General features: G+C 39.6%; 2 protein-coding genes across 4 annotated transcripts in view; one reads left to right on the top strand and one right to left on the bottom strand.

Annotated features, from left to right (window-relative positions):
• Window positions 1-15,577, bottom strand: part of UMAD1 (UBAP1-MVB12-associated (UMA) domain containing 1) — a 140,391-nt gene that overhangs the window by 28,188 nt on the left and 96,626 nt on the right. The window lies entirely within an intron of this gene.
• LOC131197748 (E3 SUMO-protein ligase KIAA1586-like) lies at window positions 6,806-14,284 on the top strand. 2 transcript variants are annotated; one of them, XM_058182194.1, is made up of 2 exons: window positions 6,806-8,724; window positions 12,175-14,284. In XM_058182194.1, exon 1 carries the CDS (start codon window positions 6,838-6,840, stop codon window positions 8,014-8,016), a length of 1,179 nt encoding a protein of 392 aa, XP_058038177.1. In that variant the 5' UTR covers window positions 6,806-6,837; the 3' UTR covers window positions 8,017-8,724; window positions 12,175-14,284. The 2 variants fall into 2 exon arrangements, with proteins under 2 accessions (XP_058038177.1, XP_058038178.1); XM_058182195.1 differs by having other exon boundaries at window positions 6,806-8,344; window positions 8,454-14,284.

Genomic DNA, 15,577 nt, shown 5'->3' on the forward strand with positions numbered 1-15,577 from the left:
GTGTTGGTTACCACCTTTAAAGAGCTCCATGGCTTAGGAACGGTTATTTACAGGACCCCTACTGCCACCGTTTGCCTCCCATCAACCCGTGCGCTCTCACAGGGAGGGACTCCTCAGGGTACCGTCAGCCAAGCAATGTCGACTGGCGGCCCCCAGGGGGAGGGCCTTCTCTGTGGGAGCTCCCACCCTCTGGAATGAACTTCCCCCAGGACTTCGTCAACTTCCTGACCTTCGGACCTTCCACCACGAGCTGAAGACATATCTATTTATCCGCGCAGGACTGGCATAGAATTTTAGACATTTTTATTCGGTTTTAATCTTAATTAGTGGGTTTTAAAATATATTTTAATCTGGGCCATATTTAATAAATTTTTTAATTATTGTTTTATCTTGTATTTATTCATTGTTGTTTTATCTGGCTGTGAACCGCCCTGAGTCCTTCGGGAGAAGGGCGGTATAAAAATCTAATTAAATAAATAAATAAATAAATAAATAAATAAATAAATAAATAAATAAATAAATAAATAAATAAATGACTTGTTATTGGGATGGCATACCTTTTTATGGTATGCGGAAGCTAAAGCACAGGAGTATTTTAGAAGGCATTTTATAAGACAGGCCTTGTTATTAAACTGGGTAAAGATTAAGAAAAACCACTACTTAAAAATTCCAGTCTGATTATCAACTATCGAGGCATTCTCATACTCAATAACATTTAGAAAGGAACAAATTGTTAGATATAGTGAATTGTTGAATGAAAAGGGTGAATTTAAAAGTATGCAAGAATTAGAAACACAAGGTATAAAAATGAATTGGTTTTCCTACTTGCAAATACACTCCAGATATGATAAAGATTCCAAGACAGAAGGTTTCTATAATAATCTAATTTAGATAAAATTTTAAAGGTACAGATGATAATTTAATTAGAAAATTATATGGATATTTATTAGAGGTTAAATTAGAAGAACAAGAAACAATGATTGCGCTTCCAGTAGCTCCGCTCTCTCCAAAGGACGCCCTAAGGGCGCCCGCGCTGGGATTCTGTAAAAAAGATGGCGAAAACAGCGAATATCAGCTGTTCGCCAGCTGAAAGTACTTTCCCCGGTAAAGGGGAAGAGAAAGAGCAGAAGAGGGAAAGGTAGAACTCTCTAGAGGCCCCGCTTGGGGAACTCGAAGGGGAAAGTTCCCTGGAAATCCCTCTGCAGCAGCTCCAGCCTCAGCATGTCTCTGCTTCATGCAGAAAGAGAAGAGAGCAACCACTTCTGCTTCAAGTGATTGTTATGGATATTTATAAACAGACGGAATAAACACAGGAGATCAGTCATTTAAATTGCAAGTATTAAATCTGACTTCTATTTTTTTTTAAAAACTTTTTTTTCTTCTTTCATCTACAATCAACATAATGAAATAAAATGGCGTTTACTTGATGAGAAAGTGAAAGTGAATGGAGACTTTATCTTATTGTGCTGGACTGTGGACTGTTGGATTATTTTAGTTTGTTTAAGTATTTTATAAGGGGATTCTCAGCAAGAACTTTGCCATGAAGGTTCTTTCAGAAGAATGGATTCGGGACTTTATACAGAATTATACAGAAAGAATGTATTTAATTATTCAAAAATACAAATTGATAAAAAATGGAGACATTTTGGATGAGAGTTTGGAGGAAATTAACCAGTGTAATCAGGACTTGGAAAATGGAATGGAGGAGATACAAACAAAAGTGGATAAATATGAAGATATGATCGTGAATAAACAAGTTGATGTAAAGAAGCTTTTTTAAAATGTTTGGATGAAATGCCTGAATTTATGCTACAGGAGGCTGTCTCCCAAAACGGAAAAATTCACAGGGTTAATGCTTTCCAAGAGTTCTCTTTTCGGACTGATGGAATATACGGCAGTAACTTGTGGATTCTTGGACATAAGGAACTACTAGGAAATATTGCGACTGACTTTTCAAAAGGAGTAATGAAGGAAAGACAGAGACTAATGCATCAAAAAAAAATGGCAAGAGACAAAAGTATTATCCTTGAAAGGATTTTTTTTGGAAATATTAACAGATAAAAATATTAGCGTCCCTGAAAGACAATACGTCAGGAAGATCTGGAAGAAATGGGTTGATTACATGTTTTATATCTATCATAAAAGACTAGATATTTGGATTTATACTGGATTTTGACGAGGAAGGACTAAAGTTGAATAGATATTGTAATTTCCTGTATTGAAATTTTATAATGTGTTGTACTGAATTTTAAATAGAATATTCTCGAAAGATCTTATGTAAGAAAGACTTGGGGGAAAATTATATGGTTATAGAAGCTATAAGGGAGATATTCTCTGAATTGGATTGGATTTTTATGCTTTAGCTGGTTTTAAATACTTTAGGATTAATTTGTTCTATTGACTTATATATTTTATTACTGTTTATTGTTAATTTTTTTGAAGGATTTTGGTTATGTAAGGAGGAAGTCAGAGCTAAAGAGGGAAAATTGGTATAATAGTTTTGGGGGAAATTTTTTTTAGCATATGTTTGTTTTATTTTTAACTATACCTTGTGCTTGTTCCGGGAAGTCAGGGGGGAGGGGGTTTGTGAAGGGAGTGGGGTTGTGGGGAAAGGGGGAAAAAATTTTTTGTAAAACTTTTTGAATAATAAAAAAAAGAAACAATGATTCTTGGGGGAAAATTTTTGGACATAGGATTGATTTAGAGGTATGGCAAAAACTGTGGACGCAAAATTATAAAATGACAATGTGTACTGTGTATAAAGAGAATTTGTATAAGATGTTTTACAGGTGGCACCTACCCCCGACAAGAATAGCCAGAATAAATGGCTATTAAGAATAAATCCAGGACTCCGCCTGGCTCCATTGGTGATGGCGTCGGTCTTTTAGACTGTCAGCCTCTGGACTATGTTAGAATCGCTAAGGCAGTGTAAATCAGCAGCCTAGCGATTCGGAAAATCTCCCCCTCGGGAGAAGAGGGGGAGGTGAGCAGATGGGCAAAGGTAGAGCTTTCCTAAAACCCCTGAAATGATTTCGGGGGTTTGAATGGTTAAGCTCCCTATTAGCCCAAGGCACTCCGTATACAGGGCTCTGCTGCATTTGCAGAAATAATCATAATGACCAGGCTCCGGGACCTATATTGGATTATAAACTTATTTTATACCGGACAGAACAGAAGCAGGAGAATGAGAAATGCAAGTAACAATTTTCTAAACTCCCTGTGGTTTTGTTGCAACTTGAAGGCAAGACCGATAAAGACTAAAGACGCCATTAACTTAAAGACTTTACAAACAGAAAGCGAAAGTGAGAACATTCCTATTGCTCTGGGCAGAGTGCTGCCAGAGGCTGTTAGAAGTCATTAAACTATAAAAGCATAAAAGGAAGAGACTTTAAGACTGTATTATTTGACAATAAAAAAAGATCTTTTGTTAATTTGGATTAAAGTGAAACGAAAGTTTAAAAGATGGCAGCCAAACAAACAAAATTAACAACTTCTAGGTGCGCGGGAGTTTCTCCAGCTCATACTGCTGATACAAAAGCATTAAACTTAGAAATACTACAGGAAAATCTGAAAGATTTTGTAAAGGACTCTATAAATTTGCAAACCTCTCTTATTGAAGAGAAATTGAAACAGATGACAGAACTGATGTTAGAAATTCAAGAAGGGAACAAAGAGATTTGAGAGAGTCTTGTGCTAGTTCAAGGCTTGGTAACGAATTTGAATTTGTTAGAAGAAAATGTAGAGGAAATAAAGCAATCTAATTTAAAACTGGAAAATAAGATAGAAGAGGTTCAGGCCAAAGTGGAAAAAACAGATGATGAAATTGTATTGGTCCAATATAGAGCTATGGAATTTGCTTTAAGAATTAGGGGCTTAAGGGAAAATAAGAATGAAGATTTGAAAGGAATTTTTTCTGAAGCATTTGCAGAGATAATAGGAGTGCTACCAGATGAAGTGGCATATCATATTGACAAAATTTATTGTGTGAACTCTTGGACTGCCAGACAAAACAGCTGCCAAGAGATGTGGTTATTCACTTTACAACTCGAAGAATGAGAAATGCAATTCTGCAAGGATCCTATAAGGGGGGGAAAATTCAGGTAGCTGGACAAGAAATTTTAATTTTGAAATTCCCCCCAAAATGCTGCGAAGCAGAAAAGAATATGCATTTCTGGTGGAGGAGCTTAAAAAAAGGCAGATTGAATATAGATGGGATATCCCAGTGGGGATAATTGTGTATTATGCAGGAAAACCACATCGTCTTTAATACAATTTGGAAAGCAAGAGACGTTTATGCTAATGTATTGAAAGCTGGAAGCCCATCGTCACCAGAATCTAGAGGAAGGGATGTTGAAGAAATAAGAAAAAGGGAAGCAATGAAGCATGCACAAGACCAAGTTGCAGTTATAGTTATGGAGGAAGATTCTTTACAAGTGTTGGATATATCTAAAGGGGGAGAAGTACCAAAAGAAGGAGTAAAAGAACAAAGGATGACGAGAGCAGCTACTAAACGTAAGGAACAGGAAGTTAAGCTCCAACAAACTCAAGTGGTAGAGGTTACTAAAACAGAAGCTGTGGGAGGAGCAAGACCCAAAGAAAAAGCGGAGTTACATTGGGTGTTCCAGCTTCCGACTGCCAAAAATGACAACCAGTTTTTTATCCTGGAATGTTAATGGTTTAAATTCACCACAGAAAAGAAGAAAGATATTTCATTATTTGAAACAATTTAAAAATGATATAGTTTGTTTACAAGAAACACATATTAGATCTTTGGACCAAAAATATTTGATTAACTCAAGGCTGGGTACACATTTTATTGCTTCAGCTTCAGAGAAAAATTATGGCATTGTTGCAGGGATGAAATGCTACCGGATCGGACCGGATCGCGTGAGTAGGTTGTGGAAATTGGTTTTGGTTCGCCGATCCGGTAGCAAAAATCTGTGGCCCCGCCCCTCCGCTCATCCCCCCTCTGCTCATCGGCCCCCAATCGTCAGTCATCTGCTTGCCTGTTTGCCGCTTTTCTTCCCAATCACTCGGCGCTTTTTTCCTGCCACTCGGCGTTTCTGGCCCACCCACTCCACCTCCGGCCTATATAAGGTCCCCTTTCTACGTGGCCTAGCTACTTCACTCAGAAGTTTGGACCTCGCTGCCTTGCCTTGGACCTTGCCGGTACGCCTCACCTGGACACCTCACCGAAAAAGGTAAGGATCGCCGGTTGAGGCCTAGCGTGCCGCCCCCCTCATCCCCGGGCTCGCGTAGTTCGCACAGCCGCCGGGGATGATTTGCGGGCCATGTGCTACCCCCCCATGGTCCCCTGGTCTGCCTGCCTGGCCTGGCTAACCACCCATTCTTTTCCCCCCCCCAGCCTCCGGCTTGCCTTGCTTGGACTCCTTGCCTTGCCTGGACGCCTCGCCAACTTCTACTTGCTGAAAAAGGAAAGATCGCCGGTTGAGGCCTAGCGTGCGCCCCCCCATCTCTGGGCTCTCATAGTTCGCACAGCCGCTGGGGATGATTTGCGGGCCATGTGCTACCCCCCCCCACGGTCCCCTTGCCCTCCTGCCTGGCCTGCCTAACCACCCACCTTTCCTCCCCCCAGCTTCCAGCTTGCTTATGTCTGCCTCATTCGCTTCCTGAAATCCTTGTGATCGATTGCATCTGCTAGCAGGATTTTTTCATCTGTGAGGCTGTGAGCTACTGATTCTGCCTGTTCTGTCCCTTCAACTGGGTAAATTTTTTCTTTTTTGGGGGGAGCTTTAAAAAAATAGTTAATTGAGGGGTTTTTTTTATTTGTAGTTTAGGAAGTTTTAAATTTAACTGCTTTATCTAAAAATAAAATAAAATAAATATTTGTGAGAGCTTTCTGAGATTTGGTGTGTTTCACAAACACACAATATCTCACAAAGCTGTATGTAGCATTTTGTGTGTGTGTGTGTGTGTGTGTGTGTCTGTGTTGTGTGTAAAGTGTAAAAGTGCTTTTTTGCTTTTTTTCGGCTTTTTGGTGCTATGAGCTGCTCCTGCTTGCTGCAGGGGCCATTTTGGGTCAGGCACAGCTGTTTCCTAGTTGTGGGTGAGTCTGTGGTGTGGTTTTGTGTTGTGTTTTTACATTGTGTGCTCCTTTTTTTCTTTTTTGCAGTAGCTGCTGCCTTTAACAGGAAGGATGAAAAGGCAACAGGCTTTAACCAGTTTCTTGGCTAAGAAACCAACACGTGAAGAACAACCAGCAGAAGTGGAACAAGAACCATCCCTAGTGCCACAAGCACCACCACCTGAAATTAGACAAAACAGCAAAACAAGTATAGAGTCACCCGCTGCACCTGAAATCGGAATCATTCTTCCTGACTGCTGGACCTTGCAACAGTACAACTACTTCCAAGAGAAATATGATAGCTTGGAAGTTTCAGGCAAGAAGTTTTGTGTAAATACTGCATGAAACATGGCTTCGCAATGGAGAGCGGTATTCATGTAAGCAAAGAGTGGAAGCTTTTCAAGATAGAGCCAGCTGGGAAAAGCAAGGAAGTGCACCAGGCGTCTCTACGGAAGAAAATGAGAGAACATTTCGTATCGAAATCACACACCATTTGTAGAGACAATGTCAAACAAGCTAAGCAGGAAGCCATAACAAAAGCAATGGACAAGATTTCTGAAACTCAATTTGCCACCTCTTCTAGAATGTTCAAAACTGTTTACAGCCTGGCAAAAGCATGCAGACCAATTTCAAGCATCGAGGAATTGATAGAGCTACAAACAGAAAATGGAGTAGATCTTGGAGTAGGTCTGCATTCAAGACCAACAGTTGTCAAAATAGTTGAGTGCATCGCAAATTAAATCAAAACCCAAATGTTTTCCAGCATCATTGCACATAATCTGAAAGTATGTCTGATCATTGATGAAGCCTCAACAGTATCCTGCAAGCCAGTTTTGAGCATTTTCCTGAAAGTTGAGGACTCAGAGGACCCACCAACAATTTTTGTCGAGCTGGTTGAATTGAAGAAACAAAATGCAGAGACAATATGTTCTGCAGTTTTTGAACCTTTACATAAGGTTGGATTTACCCGGGAATATCTACAAAAAAATCTAATAGCGTTCTGCTCTGATGGTGCTAGTGTTATGCTTGGGAGAAAATCTGGAGTGAGCACCAGAATAGCCAAAGAGTTTCCAAACATCATCATATGGCACTGCTTGAACTATCGCCTCCAACTTGTTTTAGATGATGCCATAAAGAAAATAAAGCAAGTTAATCATTTTCAAATTTTCATTGATAAGATATGCTCCATTTTCCAGCAATCGAATAAAAGCTGGATAGAACTCGATGAAATAGCAGAAGAATTTGATATTAACATCATAAGGATTGGTCGGGTTTTTGGGCCAAGATGGGCTGCCTATAGTTTAAGAGCAACCATAGCTGTGTGGCGCGCCTATCCTGTGCTACATCAATATTTTCATGCGAATGCTAAATACTCGGGTATGGCTGCCCGTCTGAAAAATAAACATTTCTTAAATGATTTGGCGTTGATAGACATTTTGGGAAAAATTTCACTTCTGTCAACTGCACTGCAAGCGCGCAATACGGACATAATAAAAGCTGATAAACTGGTGAGAAGAGCAATTAAGGCATTTGAACTGCTAACAAAGGGAAAGGGTCCATACGAAAGGAAAGTTGAAGAACTAATTACCTCAGAAAGCTTCAAGAATATAAAGTTCATAGAAAATGATCGATTTGTTGGTCTTCAACGAGACAGACTTTTACAAAGTATCATCAAAAATTTGCATAAACGACTGATAGACTGTGAGCATTTAAAAACTGGGAACCAACTGCAAGACACCACAAATAAACTACAGTTTCTTCAGTTTTTGGTGCCAGATTACTGGGATGTTGAGGAAATAGTCGTTCCATGGGCAGCAGGTGAAGAACAACTGTGCACATTTAGTGACATTTTCAACTACCAAATTGACATCAATAACTACAGAGATTTTGTGGAGAATGTCTTGAAAGATTCAGAGGTATGCAATTCCTGATAGTATCAAAAAAGCAAAAGATATTGTCAGAACAATTGCAGTGAGTTCTGCAGAAGCAGAAGGGGTTTTTTATAAAATGAACTCGATATGCTCAGAGAGCAGAAGTCGCCTTGCTGTTTCCAACCTAACCAATCTCATGACCATCAGCGTTACTGAACTACCTCTTCCAAAATGGGACTCTATTCCCGCAGTAAAAAAATGGTTCAGAGAACACCATCGCTCAGCCAATGATCCGCGCATCAAGTGCAAGAAAAGTGAAAGTGAGGAGAGTGCCATTGAAATAGCTATGTGGAAACATCTCATAGCTAAAGACGACTAACAGTTCTATGTATGTATTTAAGTATCTCTTTTATTTTTTTACTATTTTGTGTACCTCTGTTATTCTTATTTATGTATTAAATGGCTAAATTTGTCTATCATGGTTTATCTCCTTGCAGGTCGTTACTATCTGTGGTGCAAGAAGCGTTGTTGAAGACAGCACTTTTATTGCTCTTCTGTAAGTATTTGTGTATCTCTTACTGTTTTGTGTACCTCGCTTATTATTTAAGTATTGACTGCATGAAATAATTGGTATATCTTTTTTTGTAGCTCCAAAAAGGGCAAAGAAGTGATGTCGACTTGGCCATGCCCACTAGTCATCGTGTCACCAAGCCACGCCCACCCGGTCACCAAGCCACACCCACCAATTAGGCCACGCCCACAGAACCGGTAGGGAAAATTTTTAGATTTCATCCCTGTATTGTTGTTTATGTAAAGAAGGATTTAATAGCGAAGCTAATTGAGACAGATAAACAAGGAAAATATATTGCAATTGAATTGTTATTGGAAGGGGAAAAGACACTTTTAGTTGGAGTATATGCTCCTAATCAACAACAACAAAAATTTAAATTCTTACATAATAAAATAATACAATAGGATTATAAATCATATATATTAATGGGTGATTGGAATGGAGTATTGAAACCCGGAAAGATAAAAAAGGTTTACAGAATATTTCAAGTCGTGCAAAATTGCCAAAGGCTTTTTTTGATATGATGAAAAACCTGGAATTAAGAGATGTTTGGCGTGAACGTAATATGGAAGAGAAGGATTTCACTTTTTTCTCTGATAGACATCAATCTTTTTCTAGGATTGACTTTATACTAATTACCAATGATTTGTTCCCTAAGGTGAAGAGAACCAAGATATGTGCAAGAATTTTGTCTGATCACAATCCGGTTTGGATTGAATTTGAATGGGGAAAGGGAAGAAAATCGTGGAGACTAAATGAAAATTTGTTTAAATATGAACAAAATATAGAAGAGTGTAAAAAACAAATGAAAGAATTTTTTATTATGAATATGCAAAAAGGCACATCTATTGAGATAGTTTGGGATGCGAGCAAAGCTTTTATGAGAGGTGTACTTATACAAATGAACAATAAATACGGAAATCGGTTGCAAAAAAAAAGATTGAAGTTAGAGGAGGAAATTAGAAAGAAGGAACAGTTATTTATAAAGAATCCAGAAGACAAGAAAACAAAAGAATTAATAAATATCTTAAAAGAACAGTTTAATATGATGATGGTAGTTAAAGTGGCAACTAATTTACAGTATGTCAAGCATAATACGTTTAATAGTGCTAATAAGCTAATAACCACCTGGAAGGTGATTAGCTTATTTAATAAGAAAGAAGCAGAAATCACGTGTGATTGATAAGATCACCTTACCAATCTGGTGGCTCAACAGGTTAAGCAGTCTGTTATTAACACAGCTGCTTGCAATTACTGCAAGTTCTTAAAAGGACAGTTTAATATGATGATGGTGTTAAAGTGGCAACTAATTTACAATATGTCAGGCATAATACGTTTAATAATGCTAATAAGCTAATAACCACCTGGAAGGTGGTTAGCCTATTTAATAAGAAAGAAGCAGAAATCACATGTGATTAGTAAGATCACCTTACCAATCTGGTGGCTCAACAGACTAAGCAGTCTGTTATTAACACAGCTGCTTGCAATTACTGCAAGTTCGTAAAAGGACAGTTTAATATGATGATGGTGTTAAAGTGGCAACTAATTTACAATATGTCAGGCATAATACGTTTAATAATGCTAATAAGCTAATAACCACCTGAATATGCAAGCCAAATGTTGGCGATGTGAATGTGTAGATGCTACTTATTTTCATATATGGTGGACTTGTAAAAAAATTAAAGCATTTTGGATTAAAATATGGTGGATTATGCAGAATATTCTGAAAAAGAAGATAAAGTTTACTCCACAGTTGTTTTTATTGGGTATAATTACAGACTATACAGTTATAGAGACTAAGTTGATTCTAAATTTAATAACAGCAGCGAGACTTTTGGTTGCACAATACTGGAAGAGAGAAGATTTACCTACGATTGAAGAATGGACACTTAAAGTATCAAACTTAGCAGAAAAGGCAAAGATCTCTGTGTATTTGAAAGAACACTCACAAGAAAAATACGTATTGGAGTGGAGAAGGTGTATTGATTATGTTCAAAACAAGTATTGGACTAAAAAGTACCAAATAGGCTATGAATAATGTTACTAATGGTATATATTAATGTATATGTTTAAATGGGAAAGGGGTTAAGGGGGTGTTGGGAGAGCGTGTATATGAGGTAGATTTTTATGGTATTTTAGCTTATGATTGAAAAATGTTATACCCTGCATTTTGTTCTGGGAAGTCTCAGGGGGAGGGGAGAGAAGGAGGAGGGAGGGGGGAAGGAGGGGGAATGATGGTTTAAAAATTTGTTCTATGCAAAACTTTTTCAAAAAAAAAAAGAATAAATCCGAAAAATGTTGGAAATGTCATCCGAAATCTGAAAAATGTTGCAAATGTCATCAGATACCTGGTTCATATTACCATATATGGTACCATATATGGTGGACGTGTGCAGAATCTAAAAGATACTGGACTAGAATCCACACATGATTGGAAAAAATGATAAAAAAGCATATAGACTTTAAACCAGAACTTTTTTTATTGGGGATCGTACCTAAAATTTATAATAGAGAATTGAGATATCTGATTGTCAATGTAGTAACAGCGGGTAGGATTGTGTTTGCCAAGAACTGGAAAAGTGAGAAATTACCATCGCAATATGAAATTATTAAGAAAATAATGAAATGTGCAGAAATGAGTAAATTGACATTTGAAATTAGAGAACAGGAAGATAAACAATATTAAAAGGTATGGGATATGGTAGAAGAAAAAATATGTTAAAAAAGATTTGGGAGAAGTTTTTATACTGAAAGAATTGTTGAATACATATTGATTTAAGATGATGGAATGAATGATGTAATAAGATTAAATATTAAATTTAGAATATTTTATATGAAATGAGAGAATGAATTATTATAGTTAATTAAATGATTAAGTGATTAAAATATTTGGATACATATCAGATTGATAAAATGTAAAATTAGATAAATCAATGATACGTATAAGTTGGAATTGCACAGAAGATTTGTAATCAACCAACTGACACACTGTATTTGTATTGAAGATGTTTTTATGTTTGCCTAAAAAAAATAAAAAAAAATAAAAAAATACTATTTCGCAAAAAACCTTTTTGTACCCTGAATGGGATACAAGGTATATATGTAAAAATAAAAATAAAATTTGCTACTTATGTGCATGCTTGTTTACGGCAATAAGGCTCAGGGCTTGTTGTGGCATGTCCCAAGCGTGTGGGCGTAAGATGTGTACATCTTACGCCCACACGCTGATGATACTTGTGACCAAAGGGGCTACGACATGCTCAGGCCTGTTCCATGTGTGACCTGCTTTTCAAAAGGCTGATAAAAAGTTCTTTGCAGGCAGCTGCCAGCTCATCTGCTTAAAACGTAGACAGCCTTTAATAATAAAATGGACCCTAGCGACATAAATAATAAAAAGGATGCTAAGCCAGAGTCAGAGTCTGATTTATTCAATGTAGATGTGAGACCCAAACCACCAAAGAGACCCCGCCGCATTAGTAAAAGATGTAAAATGGTTAACATAGAGAGTAAGCGAGGCTTGGTGCTTAAGATACGTTATTGCTGGTTCTGCTAAACAACAAATGGTAAGGGTATGCAGAATGTGGAGAACCAAAAAAGTTTCATGATTTGAAAATTGAATATAAAATGTACTGTATTTTTTCTTTCAGAACTGGCTGCTCATCAGAATACTGGACTTTTGTAAATTGTCAAGAGTTGTGTTGTCAAAATTATCTACCATTGCTTAATGGGTTGTCTGAAAAACAAGGATCAGACGGATGTAATCATAGAATAAAGCATTGTTAGAAGCATGTGTCTTCAAATATCTAAACCTCAAATTGTATGGACAATCATTAATATTTCAGACAAAATGAGTAAATTATATTTCACAAGGGCTACTTATGTGCCTGTATAGAAATCATTGAGAAGTCAAAGGACCCACTGGCGTTAATGACAAAGATACAAGAGGAGACCCCTATATCTGTCAAGAGATTGATATGCCAAACTGTATCAGAAATTTATTACAAGAAAATGTTAATGTAAATGGGGTGAATTTCAAATAAAACAGCTATATTGAATCAATTGGAAATGAGTTATTTCTGTTCTGTAAAGGGTATTGACTCAAGGATTATAGGTGATTCAACAGCATTGTGGTGGGGGGTACAGGACGTGTATTTAGTTGAAGCTGATAAGTGGCAGCAAAGAATGGGGGATCTGCCGGAGCAATCAGGGAGGTAGCAAACGCCCTGTAGCCCTGGTCTTTTTTCCCTGACCCATCGGGGAGGAATGGCAGCCGACATCAGCTGCCACAAAGTCGGAGATGGCCACAAGAATCGGGCAGGAGGAAGAAGCACTTTTAAAGAACTGAATGTTGAAGTTGGGTGAGTTGACATTAGCTCACGGAGTAATAAATGTTTTGGTTTTTTTTTTAAAAAGAAAGCACAAGCATTAAAGAAAACTGGAATTAGCGGCTAAATTTAATGGAAACAGAAAATGGAAGGAAATAAATTAAAGATATCCTAAGCTTTGAAGGAGAGGGCTTGAAATGGAAGTCTAGAGCCCTAACCAAGGGCTCCTGGAGGTGCTTGCTGGAGTGGCAGTGGAGACCCCCAGACTTATAGTCATGGGGGACTTTAACTTGCCATCAACCGGCATGTCATCGACAGCAGCTCGGTAGTTCATGGCTTCCATGACGGCCTTGGACCTGACTCAAGTAGTTGATGGCCCTACTCACATTGGGGGAGGCACACTGGACCTGATTTTCATCTCTGGTCAGTGGTTGAAGGATCTGGACTTGAGGGATTTAGTCACTGAACCTTTGTCATGATCAGATCACTCTCTCCTTCGCCTGGACTTTCTGACCGCCACTCAACATCGCAGGGAGACGGAACCAATACGTTGGTTGAGGCACCATTTATCGGTGGTTCTCCTCCTATCTCTCCGACCGGTCGCAGACGGTGTTGACAGGGGGGCAGAGATCAACCGCGAGGCGCCTCACTTGTGGGGTGCCGCAGGGGTCGATTCTCTCGCCTCTCCTGTTCAACATCTATATGAAGCTTTTGGGTGAGGTCATCAGTGGTTTCGGGGTGAGTTACCATCTGTACGCTGATGATATGCAGCTGTACTTTTCCACCCCGGACCACCCCAACGAAGCTGTCGAAGTGCTGTCCTGGTGTCTGGAGGCCGTACGGGTCTGGATGGGGAGAAACAGACTCAAGCTCAATCCCTCCAAGATGGAGTGGCTGTGGATGCTGGCAGCCTGGTACAGCCAGCTGCAGCCGCAGCTGGCTGTCGGGGGCGAGTTATTGGCCCCAATGGAAAGGGTGCGCAACTTGGGCGTCCTCCTGAATGGGCGGCTGTCGTTGGACGATCACTTGGCGGCCGTCTGCAGGAGGGCTTTTCACCAAGTATGCTTGGTTCACCAGTTGCGCCCCTTCCTTGACCAGGATGCCTTATGCACGGTCATTCACGCTCTTGTCATTTCCCGTTTGGATTATTGCAATGCTCTCTACATGGGGCTGCCCTTGAAGTGCACCCGGAGGCTGCAGTTAGTCCAGAACGCAGCTGTGCAGGTAATAGTGGGAGCAACTCGTTGCTCCCATGTAACACCGATCCTGCGCGGCCTCCACTGGCTTCCTGTGGTCTTTTGGGTGTGCTTTAAGATTTTAGTTACCACTTTCAAAGCGCTCCATGGCTTAGGGCCCGGGTACTTACGGTACCACCTGCTGTTACCTCATGCCTCCCACCAACCCGTACGCTCACACAGAGAGGGTCTTCTCAGGCTGCCGTCCGCCAAACAATGTCGGCTGGTGGCCCCCAGGGGTAGGGCCTTCTCTGTGGGAGCTCCTACGCTCTGGAACGAACTTCCCCCTGGATTGCGTCAATTGCCGGATCTTCGGACCTTTCGCCGTGAGCTGAAAACGCATTTATTTATTCAAGCGGGACTGACTTAATATTTTTAATATTTTTAAATACTTTTAAATCTTTTAACTGGGGTTTTATCGTTTTAGGGTCTGTAATTTTAAATTTTAAATCTTTTAATTGGCCATTTTTCTAATATGCTCGGTTTTAAATTGTTGTTTTAATTGTATATTTTTTATGTTTTTATCTTTTGGCTGTACACCGCCCTGAGTCCCTTGGGAGAAGGGCGGTATAAAAATTTAATAAATAAAATAAACAAATAAAATAAATAAGGGATTGCAATGCAAAATCTTTACGGACACCTACAGAATGGATTTTACAAGGTATGTCAGGAAGTGTTGTGCCTCGTCCTCTCCTCAGTCGGGCCCCTTTCTCCTCCTGTCAGGCCTGCTATCAGATTCAGAGTCTGATAATGAAGAGGAACGGCCTGGCATGCCTCCAGCCCCCAGCCCTGGCCCCATGCCTGCAAGAGATGTCAGGAATGAACAAACAAACCTCACTCACACGCAGCCATCAGAGGAAGTCAGTCAGGGATTGGAATTACCCGGACCTACTCCTTCTGACCCCTCCCTTTCTAAAACAGCAGAAGACAATCTAAAGTGAGAGGATCCTCGCTTCTGGAGATCTGAGAGGCGACATCAGCAAAAGGAAGGGAGGGGCAGGCCTGGATAAGTGCTGAGCCATGGAGCCACTGTCAGCCTCCACTCCAATCTTCGCATAATTTTTGTACAATTTATATTCAGTAGATAGAATGTAAAATGCTTCTTTCTGTAATGTAAAATAGTTAAGGAAATGGGATGTATCATTGCACCATACAGGGTAAGGGAAAGGGGCCTATTAAGAGTGTCGGCTGACATAACAGTGGGGGAGAGGTGATTAACGGCTGAGTGTTAAGAGTGCGGGCTTTTCCAACAGATACTGCATTCCTAAAATGATTGACAGCTAGAGACCGGCGGAGGAAGATTGCCACGGGGGGCCGAGAAGGAGCTGGCATTGGACCAGACCAGCCTGACCCCCCGAAGGAGGAGGGACAAATGGGGGGATATGATATGTTAGCCATATTTTGTCTCAGATCCAACTTTGCACTGCTGCTATCCAGATTGTAATTAGTAAAAGTACTTTTCTTTATTGCAAATGAAGTCAAGGTGTATT

This window comes from Ahaetulla prasina, chromosome 4 (assembly GCF_028640845.1).
Source record: "Ahaetulla prasina isolate Xishuangbanna chromosome 4, ASM2864084v1, whole genome shotgun sequence".
Taxonomy (NCBI): domain Eukaryota; kingdom Metazoa; phylum Chordata; class Lepidosauria; order Squamata; family Colubridae; genus Ahaetulla; species Ahaetulla prasina.